The sequence below is a fragment of the Ictidomys tridecemlineatus genome, chromosome 10 (genome assembly GCF_052094955.1).
Source record: "Ictidomys tridecemlineatus isolate mIctTri1 chromosome 10, mIctTri1.hap1, whole genome shotgun sequence".
Taxonomy (NCBI): domain Eukaryota; kingdom Metazoa; phylum Chordata; class Mammalia; order Rodentia; family Sciuridae; genus Ictidomys; species Ictidomys tridecemlineatus.
The window spans coordinates 134724233-134740028 of NC_135486.1; the positions used below are offsets into that span (position 1 = coordinate 134724233).

Here is a 15796-nt window from a genome sequence, read left to right on the forward strand (position 1 = left end):
TATTTTTAAGGCAAGAAAATGAACTAAGACACACTTACCAAAAAAAACCATCAGGCTCCTGGGAAATTTTTATGAGTGCTGTTAACTAGAGATTCCCTTCACGAGCAATGGTCCCCATACATTCTGAGTAGTAAGACCTAGCCGTGTGTGCGAGTATTGATATTTCCTGGTATAAACTCAGATTAGGATGTAGGGACCTAGAGAGATACGTGGCAACCCCAACAGCATCACATATAATCAGTTTTATTGCCAGGTAAGAAATTCATATTAATATAGTGAATACATATGTTTACAAATAAACATTCTTAGAAAACAAACAAATGTTCTTTTTTCTTCGTTGTAGGAAGTATTATTGGTATCATAAACTCTGCAGTTGTGACAAGTATTAACACAGGTTTACTTGCAGAACATACGGTTACTAAAATATTTGCACATAAAATATGCTCCATTTACACAAAAAACCGGGGGGTTGGGGGTTAGATGGGGATGCCAGGCGGAGCCCAAGGCGAATGGACACTGAGACGCTCTGGGAAGGCAAAGGGAAGCCAGACTCTGGTCCCGTTGGGCTGGGAATTGGGGACAGCTGAAAGGAAGGAGAGGTTAGTGGCAGGGCATGGGAGGAGGAGATTCTCTCTTTTGATCTGGTTTTCCTCTTTTAGGTCTCTCCCCGCCTTAGCTCTAGGATCCTTGACTTGGTACGTGGCAGTCAGAGAGAGTTCCATGGGTCACCCTCTCTCTCTCGGTATCATGAGGTCTGTCTCCCCACATCCAAGAGGGAGCCAAAGAATAAACAGACCTTCCCTGTGCAAACTTTCCTCCATTCATCCCCCAAGGCCACCTGCAAGGCGATGGGACACAAGTGCCTCCCGGGCGTCCTTCTTGGACAGTACTGCGTGGGAGGCACCGGTCCTTCTTGAGCTTTCCACACAGCCACATCTGATTGGCCAGGCTGCTCTTTGCTGCCTAAATTACAACTGTGGACCCCAAGGAGCCACGTTCACTGGATGACGTTTACTCCACTTTCAGAGCATAAAGGAAAAATAAGATGCTCTCGGATCAGGAGTCCAGAAAGGAACATGATCACCACTGGGATAAGGTCGAGGGCAAAGAGCAAAGGTCAGCCGGAAGGGAGACAAGAATCACAGAACTTCTGAGATGGTGGGGACCTCATGGAAAAGCCAGCCCAGCATTTCTTGAAGTGTGGGCGGTGTCCCACCAGAATAGGCAAAGTGACTGTGGGCAGCGCACGGATGGACACAGCACTATCTGCCATGGACTCACATAGGGAAGAATTCCCTTTTCCTTCACCTCTCAGCCCATCTGATTAATCCACAGAAAGCCTCCAGCAGGGGCCGGTGTATTAAACAACCCGAATGTCTCCCCATCTCTTTATCAGAGAGAGGGAGGCTGCGCCAGGCTCTGGGGTTTGAACCAGCATTTAGCTAGGATTTAATCAACACTGCATTCTTTCCTGTGCATTTATTTTAATGCTTACTTCCTATTTGTGGCAATTGGTGCCAGTTTTCTATTTGTGATAAAGCCAGGAAACTGTCCTTTTAAAAAGGACATGTAATTAAAATTGAATCAATTTAGAGACAGATATTGTGTTGGTGGTGTGCAGAGTTGCCAACGGGTTGTTGCAGGTACATAGCTGACCAAAGTAAAAAAAAACAAAAATAGTGACCATGCCCAGCGGGTTCACTGCACCCTGGAGAGTGCTGCGATGTCTGCATGGAGGGGCTCTGACTCTGTCACCTCCTGCACTGCGCCTCTTTGTACACGGGAGTCTCAGACAGTGGGCTCTTTGCAAGATTTCATTTTTAAAAATAGGCACAGGTTTTTCCATTTCAAAAAGCTTACAAAGCTTGACCTAGCCTCAATTCCCCATGTTTCCATGCAGGACTAAGAACGAGAGAGATCAAAAACATTATCAGTGTCCTAATATCTGCTGGGAGCGAGGAGAATCAATGTCGGTTGTGCTGATTCCATGACGCCAGGGCTGAGAGACAGGGCAGGCAGATCATGGCAGGAAATGCTGATTCTCCTCTGAGAAGATCTCGTGGGGGTTTCTGGAGGCTCTTATTAATTAATCAGCTAAGATCTTTAGGGGCTGGTGGAAAACCTTTCATTTAATATGAAACTCTCTTCTCCCTCCATGCACCTCTTTGGACTTCCACAAGATAAACAGAACTTTTAGGAAAACTGTTGGGACACCCAAGGGCTCTCTTGGCTACGAGAACCGATCTGAACCAGGGGAATTCTGGGTGAGGGACTCAAGGTGCTGAAGTACATGGGCAGGCAATTTGGAGGGACCGTGGGAGTTCGGGGAGTGTCCTTAGGTACCCCTGACATTGCAGCAGCCCCCTTGATGGGTGTTATGGGTTGGGCTCACCTACAAAGGAAGGATGGAAACATCTTCTACTACTGCAGAAAAACAGGAGGGAGGGGGCTGAAAGAACACAGGTTGCACTTGGGAAACAAGACTGTCATTGAACAACAGCAACACATTGAAGGCACCCCACGCTTATGACGTTTCAGTCCAAAGCAGTTGAAGGTTCTCAGCGGTGGCGGCAACGCTCTGAAGGGGAAGAAGGTTCGGGACAGGCAGTTAATAGAGGATTTGTTTCTGTGGCTGTTTCAGGTCTTGGAAGTGAGGGAGAAACACCGGAAATCGGAGGCTTCTGGGTGCTCCTCTTGCCTCTAGTCAACTTTCCCCACTGTGGATGTTTTGATGTTGCTGCTGACGTCGTTACCGATTTCCTAAGTCTTGATCGTGGGGGACAAAAATGAATATCGTGTTCTGTTTTGTAGTGGGCTTGCATTTGATCTGTCTTTTTTAAAAAAGTTGTTATGCAGTACCCTCTGGACCCTCTGCCTGCCCTCCCATTTCCATGGTCACGGTCTTTATGGGAGTTCTCCAAAAGGTTCTTTCCCTCCCATCACTGCAGGGGGGGTTCAGGGTCTATTTTTTTGTTGTTGTTTGTTTGTTTTTTGTGAGTTTGAGTGTGTTGTTGTTTTTTTTTTTTTTGCTTTTGACATCAATGATATGAAAAGTCCTATCAACATAAGGATGGGGGTCCAGATAGGGTCTCACATCCATCACCACTTTGTGACCCCTCACCTCTTGGGATTAGAAAATGCTCCCAACGTGGGCAAGTTCCTCCCGGAATAACTCCTCTTCTGAAGTGCGCTCTTCTCCGATGCTCACCCTCATTTTCCCTCTACCCACCCCCTTTACCTGGAAACAGACGGCAGGTGGCTAATGTATATGTGTGTGCTCAAATGGACAATTTCTCTAAATTGTGCTACTCATATGATTTCTCCATCATGGATTTCAGTTTCAAGTTAGGAGGGAAAGAAAAATCAGCCCCTCAGTGTGGGCACGTGAGTTGGCCACCTTGGTGCGAAGCTGAGAGTGGGCCTCAGTTTCTCCTTGCTGTGCTGCTGGGTGTCCGTGCTTCTGTCTTCCTCAGCTGCCCGCCGGCGCGTGTGTAGGCATGACCCAGGAAAAGCGTGATCTGTGTCCCCAGGAGGTTCGTCCCTGGTTCCTGCAGAAGGTGAGTGTGTGGGTGCTTGTGGGGAGGAAGGGGAGGGCTTGGGCCAGGGTGATTTTTTGCCTCTCTCGGTTGAGTGTGGTCTCCAGGGTGCTCCCTGCAGTGACAGCTCAGACAGTCACCTCCGTTTTGCTGTTGGTGATGAAGTATGGCTGTGTGGGTGGGTAGTGCTGCGTGCGAGTTCCCAGGGGGTCGCTGGACCCTGTCTCGGCCGTGCCCAGCTTCCCCTTGTTGCTGTAAGCCTGCCGCCGGAGAGAGTGCTCGCTGGGCTCCCAGCCCTTAAAGTTGGTGGTGGAGTTGTAGGCCAGCGGGTGGGGGGGCATCTTGTTGGCTCGGGACTTCTGTCCGTTCTGCTTGGCGGGACCGTGCTCGGGGCTGAAGGCCCGGGGCTCATCCTCCACTCGGACAGGGTGCAGAGGTAAGTTCCCCTTGGCGGCCAGCTCGGCCAGGTGCCGTCGCTTGGAGTAGAAGTCGTCATTGACCTTGTCAGCTGTACAGTGGGATGGGTGGACGAGAGGGCAGGGAGAGGGAGAGAGAGGAGAGAGACAGTTAGGGATCATCAGCAGGCCCACCCGGGAAAGGCCTGAGAACGGACCAGCACAGAGAGACACCATAGAAGCTGCACCTGGAACAAGACAGAGTGACTGTCCACGTCACAAACAAGAGCAGGACCAAGGGTCAAAGACGTGCTCCTCCTCCCACAGTCCCACCTGGCCTTCCGCCATCTTTGGCTTCCCTATGACATCCCAGCATCATTTCTTCATTGTTAAAATGATACATTCTCGTTAAGAAAAACATGGAACATGCTGAGAAATATTCCTGTCCATCACCTACCGCTCAGGATAGCCCCAATCCACCATGGGCTGTGTCCTCTTCAGTGGTTTTAATCAATGGAGTTTATAATTATGTATTATAATATAATTTGGGATTATATGTGGTTGGTTTGGTTGCTACTAGCATTAAGCTGACTTGTAGCCAAAGCCCAGCTCTGCCACCAATAAGGCAGTGTCACTTTGGCTAAGTCAACTTCTATTCCCATCAGCTTCTGCGCAAGGAAAGTGGTAAGACTGAGGAAGTATTTATTTGGAGTGTTCAGTGCTTTGACATGTGTAGGCACTTAGATATGAGCCTCCGCCATTATCATCTTGTCATCACCACGACCGCTTCCGGTCCCCCTGCACCATCCTAGCAGGTGCTTCTTTCTCCCTCCCGTCACAGCAGTGAGCAGCATTTGAAGGCTGCGTGATTTCAAATGGAGCTATCAAAATCAGCCAATGCCCCTGTTGATGGACATTGAAGCTTCACCAGTAATTTTCTATTACAAGTAAGGCTGAGATGAGACCCTTTGGGCCTAAATCTCTCTTTATATTGAGTATTTTTAAATTTAGAATGATTCTAAAAATATTTTCTTAATTTACATCAAGGATGGGCAAACCGTGACCCCACTGGATGCCAACAAATCCAATGACCACTTGTTCACATAAATGAGGTCTCACTGGGAACAAGGCCACACCTGTTCACATCTGTGCTGTGGACGGCTGCTTCTATTCTGCTATCGCCGGGGTAGCACTGAGGACTTGTGGCAGACATGGCCTGGAGACCTTGAAATACTTACTATCCAGCCCTTTAAGAAAGAGTTGGCTGACCCCTAATCTGGATTACCCAAGTGGAAGCAAATTGGTCAGAGAGTGCAAACTCAAGACTCTTGAGCACGTTGCCAACTACTCTACAAGAGCTGTGCTTATTTCCACCGACTTCACCACACTCCTGCACAGATTGACCCCTCCTTCCTTATTTCTTTTTCTTTCTTTCCTTATTTATTTGATGATGTTATGAGACCCTCCCCTTTTGTTTTATTTTATCTTGTAATTTTTTTATATCTTTATTTTATTTACTTATTCTTTTTATGTGGTGCTGAGGATCGAACCCAGGGCCTCACACATGTGAGGAAAGCACTCTACCACTGAGCCACAACCCCAGCCCTTCTTGTGATTTTTTTACATCATAAGATTCTCTACTTTTTTAAATTAATTTATGAACAGTAAACTTTTCAAATTATCTCTCTCTGGAAGCCAGAACTGTTTGGGCTCCTTCATTGACATTTTGATGTCCCATGGTATCGCAGGTGTGACTTCATATCAATTAAAACACATGCCTTCAACAGAAGAATGCCCGAAGAGTTCTCTTAGATTCCCACATTCATCTATGCAGTCACCTCCTGGGAAGACTGACTGGCATCTCACGTTGTATTGTTATATTGTTGCATGTCTGAATACCTAACAATAAATCCCACCATTATGCACAACTATAATGCACCCAGAAAAAATGTGGGGGGAAAATTGACTGGCATCTCTGTCTCAAGGAGACCAGCATATCAACATGATGCATATTTCTTCTTCTTTGGGTTCCTCCTTTTCTTTCACATGGGACCACCCACCACCTAGCCACTCAAGCCAGAAACTTGGGAGCAGTTGTCCCTCCTCGTCTCTGGGAGTACAACTGCTAAGTCCTCCAGGGACTTCCTATTTTTTTGGTACTGGGACTGAACCCACACCCCTATGTGGAGAAGGAAGCCCAAGCCAGCACCCTGGGGGCTGAGAAACCCACAGACCAGTTACTCATGTTCACCACAGGCAACAGCCTGCTAAATGCCAGATGTCCTGGCCATCCTGGACCATATAGCCATCAGCCAATCTGCTTGCTAACTCCAAATATAGAGAGCCACAATAAATCTACAACAAACCAGAACTACCCAGCTGATCCCAATAAACAGAAAACTAAGCCATTAAGGATTGGAATCATTTGTTATGAAGCAGTAGATGACTGATACATGCCAATAGCAAAACCCCTGGGATGGGAAGGAGCATGGTAGTTCTGAGAAATTGAAAGGATATCTGTTTAGAGGGGAAAAAAAGCAAGGCTAGCTTTCCATCATCAAATGTCCACAGAACAAGATTATATTACTCACACCTATTTATTTGTCTGACCATCTCCCTCTACAGGACTCGAGTGTTTTCAGAGAGGTGAGGCACAGATTGGATGCCTGGGGCACTGAAACAGCTCACCAAAGACAGACTTTCAAAATTATTTCAGCAACAAGGAGGTGGCTGGAGATGAGGTGGTGGAAATGCAGTTTTCATGAAATCTCCTTCTCATAGTGTTTCTGGTTTCCTCTGATTTGGAGCAAGACAAAAAGGGAAGAAATGCTTACCTGGCCACCCTCTGCTTTGTGCAGCGTGGCCTCTGTTTTAGTATATGAAAAGAACTCGTTGTGAAAGAAATAACAGATTCATTGAACACTCTTGTAAGCCTCATTAATAAATGCATTAACCTAATCGGTCCCGGTACCTCGTGGGCAGATGGCTGACAGGTAGACCGGGAAACAGATGCGTTGGCCTCTCAAGAACACTGGCCCGTCTCCTGTTTGATTTTTCTTCATTTAAAAAAGAAGGAGAAAGAAAGAAAAAGGTGCTTTTCTTCCAATGAGTCTAATTGCCTTGAAGGAACTGGGGCTGTAAAATTAAACCCTACCCTTCCTCCATCTGTCTCCCACTTAATTAGCAGCAGACACCAGTACAGGTGCAGGGCGGGACAGAGCCTCGCTTCCATGCAGAGAGGGATCCTGGAGGTAAGAACCAGTCTCCCAGACAAGCTGCACATGTGAGGGCTCCGCAGGAGGCCTCCCACCTACCACCTTTCCTTGGGCCAAAGATATCTCAAGGAGGTTCCTGCAGCTCCTGCTCACCCGGTGGCATTCTGGGGTCTCAGGTGATGGAACACACCTGCTAAGTGATGTCCCACCTCAAGCCTTCGCCAGTCCTCATGAGCTCCAGGCCAGGCACCCTGCTGGGGAGTTTATGTTTTTCCCCCTCCAAGTACTCTCAGCAACCTAATGGGGGAGGACGCTATTATTGGTCTCATTTTATAACTGGGGGAACTGAAGATCAGAGAAGTTTTGTCCAAGTGGAGCTGGGCTCTGACCCAGGATCGGAAGCTCTACTTCTTGACTTTATGGCCACTTGCATGGTAGAAGATGAACACTGTTCTGTGACAAGGGGCTGGAGGAAAATACCCCTTCGAGACTAGAGAAGTGAGGATTACACAGGGAAAACACTCTTCTTGATTCTCTCTCTCAAAACTTCAGAAAGCAAAGTACATATGCAACTACCGGGTTCTCAAGAGAAAACACCAACAGTCAAGGCCAGAGGTTTCATGACATCCCCATGTCCCACTACACACAAGAACAAATACTTTTTTCCTCGTCTTCATGAAGATGGCTCAGGAGCCCAGAGCCGGAGGTGACGTGAGACTCCCCTTCCAGGCTCTGGTTATACAGCATTCAGTGGGCTCCTCCATTACGGGAGGCACGGGTCCTGGAACCTTTGAGGTGCACTGGCATTGGCTGAACTGAAGGCCAGTCACCAAAGGAGGTGGCCTCCCATCCCAGAGCTGGGTTACATAAGGAGCCACATGCTTCTCCTAGAACCAGGAGGAGACTGAGGTCCTCCCCCGGGGCTGGACACTCTTTAGGATCCTTCCACGTGTCTTCCCACTTAACCTCCTATGTCAATGGGGTGGGTGTATTTGCCGGGGCTCTGTGCACTATTTCTCTCCATGACCATCTAGTGAGATGTTCACCAATACTTGTTCTCCTGGTGCTTCCACTATTCCCACGCCACCACGCAGAGAGCAGCAATCACATTTGATGGTAACCAAGAGCCAAAGTGTTGGTTTCACATCCCCCACTAGGCTCCTGGAAGCCATAATTGAGCCCCAAGTCTTGAAAGGCAAGACTTTGGCAGTGAGATCTGAAAATGCTGGAAAGAGGAATTAATGAGGCTGAGAGTTAGAAAGATTCAGTGCACCAATGCATATTGGACATATGCACATCTGATTTTGGTGACTGTAAAAATCTTCCTTTACAATATGAAGGAAAGAATGCTGAACTTAATTGAAGATGGAAATGGGTTTAAATCCCAACTCTTCCACTTTATAGGCTTGAGACCTTGAGCAAATTACCTAAGCTCTCCAAGCTTCGCCCATAAAATCAAAAATAAAATAACATGACTTATGCAATGGGGGAGTTTCCGGTATTGGAGTGAACCATGTAGAGTGCTCTGCACCAAGGTCATTGCCTCGAAGTAGGTATTCAATACATTGCGGCTGCTACTGCTGTCATTGTTAGAAAATAAAAGGAATTTAAAATGAGGATAACAAAATCTACTTTGCAGAGTGCAGCAGAGAAGTAAATGAGACAAGGCATGTAAAATCTCAGCATACTATACATGGTACAAATTAGGATTCCTCAAGTATATAACCCCATTCTTGGAGATACTGTAGATGGCTTCTTAACTGCCATGCTTATCTGCTGGATCAGATCTTTTCAACCCCCCCTTTTTTTCCCCCTTGAGTACATGTTCATCCAGCTTCAAACGAGATTTTCCAGCCTTCTTAGATGCCAAATCTGACCCGTGTGCCTGATCTCTCACCAATGGAATGGTAGCAAAAGTGATGTACCCAATCTCCACATCAAATCACTTTGCTTTAAAGAAAACTGCAGTCCTGGGTGTCCTCTCTGCCCCTTCCCAGGCTAGAATGATACTATGACAACAAATACCTATGACAATGCTGGAGAACACAGCTGGGGAGGGGACAGGAGACCAAGGAGGCTGGAGGAGCCTGGATCCTTGAGTGACCACTTGGAGTTGAGCTGCCCCACCAACCTGGACCACTCCAGTGGGGACGACCACCTGAGAAACACGTGTCTTTATCTTAAGCTACAACATTTGTGGGGGGCCTTTTGCTAATGTCAGGTGATATTTGCTTTAACTTATATAGAAATAGTTTCTGGGTCTCTGCCTTTTTTTTTTTTAACCTCCATCACAAGCTAAATTAAAAAGTGAAAGGGGGACAGCTCCTGATATTAATAAAATATCCAGGCATTTGTCTTTTCTTTTGAAATACATGCTGTAAAGCTGTGCTGGTTCCTGAGGCTATCTCAGCAGGCAGAAACAAGAAAGGCAGGAAAGAGTTGAACTCCCTAAGCAGGAGAGGACCAGGGAGGAGGTGGTAAGATGTGTCTTTTTTGCAAATTAGCCCCATTTCCCTTGGTCTGTCTGGGTCCTTGCTGCAGAGCGCAGGTAGAGAGAATTGCATTTGGACCAGTCCTAATGAAGCCCAAGGCCTCACCTCTCCCAACAGGACACCAAATCTTTCCTGAGGCTCATCACTCAAAGAGAAAACCAGAAAGGGGTGTCCAGAGCCTGGCCCCTTCTTTATGTTAACCCTGAGGGCTCCTGAAGGGGGGTCTCACTGCCTTTGGTGGGAAGATTCTGAAATTGTCTGAATTGGGCTTTGCACCAAAGCTGCTTGTGTTGTGGCTGCTGGGAGCCCTTTGTGAGTCTCCTGCTGCTGACAACCCTCTGAAACCTTGGGCCCTCTGCGTCTTCACTTAGGCAGACCAGGTCTGTGGCCGCCATTTTCAGAATGGCTGTCCAACAAAGGTGGACAGGCTTATGCCCCAGCCATGGCTGACTACAGAGTCCTGGAGGGAAACCATGTGTTCACTCTCTGCCTTTCCATGTGTCCTGCATTGCTGCTCCAGAGATGGAGCCACTTCTTTTCAGAAACCCATTGTGTGGTTTGTCTTCTGATGAGCCTCCATGCTGGTGAAATTTTCATACAACTGGTGGTTTTAAAAATGAAGAAAATTGAAGGTAAGGATCCTTAGACCCATTTGCCAACTTTCACTTTACTATATTTCCCTGCAATCATCTCAAAGTAGGTAATTATGGGATTTGGGATGTTGGATTAATGCATGAATCAATTTATTGGCCCTCTGCTGTATCCACACTCTTTTCCACATGACTTTGAAACTCCTCCAGGGAAAGAGAAGAGGCTCGCCGCTGGACTCTGAGTCGATCCACATGACTGCCGATGTGAGCAGACACGATGCAGACAGAGGTCTGAAGAAGCACTTGCTGGGCTCTGGCTGCCCTCTTGTGCCTTGGCCACCATCATGAGAATGTGTCCGGGCCACCCTCCCTGAGCAGGGGCAGAGCCACATAAGTCATTCCAGCTAAAACCAGCCCAGATCGTCCATTATCCAGCCAACTCCCAGACAGATGGGTGAACTCAGCTGAGACTAAAAGAACCTCCCACATCAGCGCAAATCACTGACTCCTGATCTAAATAAATGCTAAGCTCAAAAAACCATAAGCCACGAGATTTGCTGTCCATTGTTACACGGTGTGACGTGGCCATGGACAATTGACACAAGTACCAATTATTCACTCACCCTACTTCTAGGAAGGAAGAGCCCTCAGTTTTCAGGTGGGAGCCAGCTCTCCCCTGTTCTTAGCCCATGGGGTGACATACCTCTCCTCTCCTCCACTCCCTGCTATTCTCCAACACAGTCCATCTTATTGCTCTCACCACAATGACTTTTTTGGGGGTAAGTGCAGGATGAAGCAAGCCAATCAGAGCAAAGCCTGGGATCTGTATAGAGACAGGGGAAGCCAACAAGATCAATAACCTCAAGCTTTCCAATTCATACACTTAACAGCCTATTATACTGGGTCTAGAATATAGGTCTCCAGACTTCCATCTGGCTGATTTTCTGTTTCCAAGTCCTTTAGAAAAGACAACACATCCTTCAGATTCTAGGCCCAGCTTAATTTCATAATTTATTGACCCAATGAATGTTGCATGCCTACTATGTGCTGTGGGCATCATGCAAGGTGGCTTTGGGAAGGAAAGCATCCAGTTGGCTTATGCACAGAGGAACCTACTTTCAAACTAATAAAATGTTTATTGCAACTCTGATGCAATGGCTTTTTCTGAAAATCAGAGAACCCTCTCCACTGGTTCCTTTCATGTCCTGTGGATTCCCAAGGAAACTCATCCAAACTCCAGTGCTTGCTGTGTGCTTTTCAAAAGGGCTGAACTCAAGAGCAGGTGGGATTTGATTTTTATTAAAAAAAAAAATCACCTCTCATCACCTCCTGTGCTCCTCCTGCTCTGTATCCTACTGCTTGCTACCAAACCAATAACCCAAATCAGAAAATTGCAAGAGCCAGAATTTCAAGTAATGTTTTAAGGTGGCCTTCAGGTGGAAGTCTCTCAGGACATCTGCAGGCTGTGTGCACTCCAATGGAACTATAACCCAATTACGTTTTCTATTGCTTTGTGCCTTCAGTGTTTCTGGGACTAACACTTCTCACTGGGCTACGTCAATTTTCTTAGAGGAAAGAAAGAACTAGAATTCGTTGAATACCTACTGTGGGCTAGACACTGTTGTACCCATTTCCTCTACACGATCACATTTACACCCTCTTAAAGAACGATGGTGGGACAATTTCATTCTTTCCATGTGGCAGATGAAGGAATGTGAGGCCCAGAGATGTGGAATAATTAGGCTGTCAAGTTACCCCGCCATTGCTAATAAGTAGCAGAGCAGGAAAACCAAATCCTAGAGTCCACCTCCGATGCTGGCATCTTCTAGCTACAGCCCAGTTCAAAACATCACGAGGATGATCATTTTATTTCAGCAAACATGAAAAACACTCACGTTGGGCAGAATGCTGGCAGGAAAATTGGTGCTGTAGTGCAAACCGTGCACTTAGGATAGGGTAGGTGTACACGGCACTGTACATAACAATCACTCAGAAAGTGTTTTAAAAAAATCAGGGACCCCCCATTCCCAAGTTCCAGGTGCTTAGGATTGTTGGACCCTGGATTTACATTTGTAGCTGGTTTCTCTAATGGGACTGGGTCAAGTCCTTGAGCCCCTCTTTGAGGTCTGAGTCCTGGTCCTGTGAGATGCAATTTTCTTGTGTGGTTTTAGACAACCACAGTCATCTCAGCAGGTCCCAGTGTGCTAACCTGCAGAAGCAGAAAGCTGAGGGAAGTGTATTTCTTTCTAAAAGACGCCTTCACAATGGTAAAGAATTATCTCTGCAGCAGAGGTGAATGGAGACATAGTGAGTACTGGATTTCTTTCCACGTATTTAGCACCTACTCTATACCAAGCCCCGTGCTAAAACCTTAGTTACATTACTTTATATCATTGCTCCCTCAAACCCAATGGAGAGTGGAGACGGATTGTCTCCTATTTCAGCAAAAGTAGAAATGGAAGTTCAGAGCATGTGAGTGACTTGAGCTTATGGGCTGGTTCCAGTCAAAACCAGAGCAATTAAAATCACAGTGTGATGATGGCAGTTTCCCCCAAGTTCAGTGCTCCAACATGGCTCCAGATGGTACAGATGCACATCTCAAAATAGATTTCCAAAAGCATGCTGCAACTTGATTGTCCACTGGGCTTGAAGTGGTGTCTTTCTTTGGTTGGTTTTAAACAAACGTGCCAGGAGTTCCCAAGGTGGACAGGGGTGGGTAGGCAATAGCAACTACGAGGGGGCAACTTTCAGGGGAAACCCCAGGTCATGAAAAATCGACAGTGTCCCACCAGCCTGATGTTGGCCATTTCCTGTCCTGGCAGAAGCGGCTGTCTTCCAAAGCAATTAGTAGTCAATGAGTCTTACATCTTCAGGGACCTTGTCCTCACTGCCACCCTTCCTTATCCAAACTCCCCAGGTGACACCCCCTTCCTACCAACTCCTTAGCCCATGCCCTGTGTTCTCAAAGGGCATCCCCAGCAACATCCGTGCCACTGGTTATAAAGAGGTTACCGGGTTTGCCTTCAGAGGGAAGAGATCTGATGTCAAAGGTGTTTGGGAAATGAAAGGTGTTTGGGTTAAACTGTTTAACGTTTTTGATTACTGCAGGCTTTTCTGGAGCTACAGGATCTGGCTCACTTGATGGTAGTAATAGCAAAACACCAGGAGAGAGGTGCACACGCTTACCACTCACCCTATCCCAGGTAGTGGGCCACCTGTTGTAAACGTTACCTTCGCAGCCATCTAGGAGGCAGGTGGTGTGACTGTCCTTATTTTTCAGGTCGTGAAACAGGAGTTCAGAGAGGTCAAATAACTTGCTGAAGATAACAGGACCAGCAAATGCTGGGGCTGGGATTGGAACTCAGATGTGTGGGAGTCTAAGCCCTCACACTCGGCTGTCTCCTTTTAAAGGAGGTGGCCAAAGGTGGGAGGCAGGCCCATACAAACCCCCCAACCTTGTTGTACTTCATCTGCATTCATGGTCTAGAGATGGAGTAGACAACATGAGAGAAAGACAGTGACCCCAAAGGCCCTTGGGCCTGGCCCTCTCTGGGACTCCTTTGCTCCTCTCCAGACACTGCAAGTTAAGTAAAAGTGCCTTTAGCAGTAAAAGTGCAGGGCAGGTGAGGTTAGCCTGTTTGGGTAGAGGACGGCTTTCAGACCCTTGCTTTTGATCTGTCCTGAAATATTTTCTAAAAGCATCTGACAGTAATCTGCTCTGAGGACAGGGGAGCAGTCTGCCTCCAAGTGCTGTCACGGGATCCTAATGGCTTTGTTTTTCACAGGGGAAGAGGGAAAAAAGTTTATGCCTCTCAAATTAGCAGGTCTGTCATGTTCCAAATTGTTTGCATTTCTAAAAATGGACTTTGACATGTGAATAGTCATTAGCTAATGTAAGACCCAAAAATCTGTTTCTTTCAAGGTGACAACAGGGTGATCAGGGGATTCTCATTAAACGGGTGGCTCTAAAGATCTCTTCCTCAGTGGGAGACTACAGTGACCTTTTGGTCTTCTACAACTCAGTTTTTATTTATTTATGCATTTATTTATTATGAGTCTTTGGGACCCTGGTCAAATTCCCCTCTTAGAACCCTCAGAAGGATACCTAGAGACTCCATCCAGGGGTCTTCGGCTCCAGCAAGACTTCTCTACCGCAGCAAAATGATAGGTGTGCTGGCGTGTGCTTCTGTGGCTGCAAAGTGAGACCCCTGGTCCCTTGGTCCCCCCTTCCTATCATATCCACTCATTCAGAACACTCCACGTTCTTCTCTCCATCTGCTACCACCCCAGAGCAGGTCACCACCCACCTACCAGAGACCCCAGTTGGTGCCCTCAAGTCCCGTTCACCTTTCCTTAATCCAGTCTCCTCTTGGAAGTCAGATGATCTTTTGAGAAGACAAAACAGCCAAGCTGCGATCCTGCCTAGAATCCTGCATTGTCTTCAACCTCGTCAGTTCAAGGTCATTAAAAGATGCTACCTCTACCGCCTTGGGTCAGGTAGTTCCTTCCCACTATCAAATCTAGCAAAGCGTAAGGAATGAAGAAGAATGTTCTGGGTCCATCCTGAAAAACAGCTGTTCCCTTTCTAACTGTAGAGTTAGGAAGACTCGGGTGCAAATCTCAGGTCTCCCTTAACAGCTTTTAGGCAACGACTTGATTGTGTTTATCTCCCCCTCAGAAGTTGAGTTATTTCCCCTACATTAAAATAGTCTGTATTCTGCCATTTTTGCTTCTGTAGAATTCTAAGGAAATAAAAAAAAAATCCGCATCTCCAAGATGTCTTACCTGGGGTGGTTTCTGATAGAAGACTTCTCCTTCAGGCAAGGGACGTCAGGAAGCCACTGTCCAACAGTTGCCCTGAGCACAGGCACCCCACACCTCAGCCCACGTGCACACACACAAACACTTACACATGGGGACTTAGAAGGACTTGCAGGAAACCACTCGAGATGGACACAATTGTGCACTGGGTCACATACAGACACCTGGACTCTCTGTTCCTTTATGATTTAATATTAAATTCAACAACACCTGGACAAAGAGCTAGAAAAGGCTATACGATACCTTTTGGTGACTTAAGGGTAAGCGTCGCCACTGCCCAGTCACCATCAGAATTTCCTAAAAAAATAACAATCGAGAGATGCTGATTTGTTGGCCTTGTCCCCCTCGTTGGCTGTTGCCCTCACCCAACTGCTGTGGGCTGCCCCAGCTGTGACCACGAGGAGGGGAAGACCTCAAGGGACCCAGGGAAGAGACCTCCCCAAAGTGCCCGGCTATTGTCAGGTCTACGTGGTGGAGAGAGGGTTCTCGAGTTCTCAGGCAATGAGCCCAGCTTTACATTTCAACTTGTTATAGAAGAAAGCAAAGTTTGAGATTTGTGAGGTTACTTTGATTAGCAACTACACTCTGATGACAAGAGATAAATTTTGATCCTATTTTGTTGTCATTGCTTTCCGGGAAGGGGACACCTGATTCCAACATTCAAGTTCCAAACTCCTGACTGGGACAGATTCTCCTGGCTGTAACTTTAAAGACTGGGTGGGATAGGGCCTGCCTTCCCAGAGCATC

The 15796-nt window shown here is 47.0% G+C and overlaps 1 protein-coding gene across 2 annotated transcripts in view; it reads right to left on the minus strand.

Annotated features, from left to right (window-relative positions):
- Positions 1-227: 227 nt before the first annotated feature.
- Positions 228-15796, minus strand: part of Shisa9 (shisa family member 9) — a 244615-nt gene continuing 229046 nt past the window's right edge. Inside the window, exons 4-5 of one of the 2 annotated variants that reach the window (XM_040278459.2) lie at positions 15293-15346; positions 228-4044 (exon numbers count right to left, since the gene is read on the minus strand). In XM_040278459.2, the coding sequence (XP_040134393.2) occupies positions 3665-4044; positions 15293-15346 (434 nt within the window). In that variant the 3' untranslated portion in view covers positions 228-3664. The remainder of the gene's footprint in view (positions 4045-15292; positions 15347-15796) is intronic. The other variant, XM_078024342.1, reaches the window with a different exon arrangement.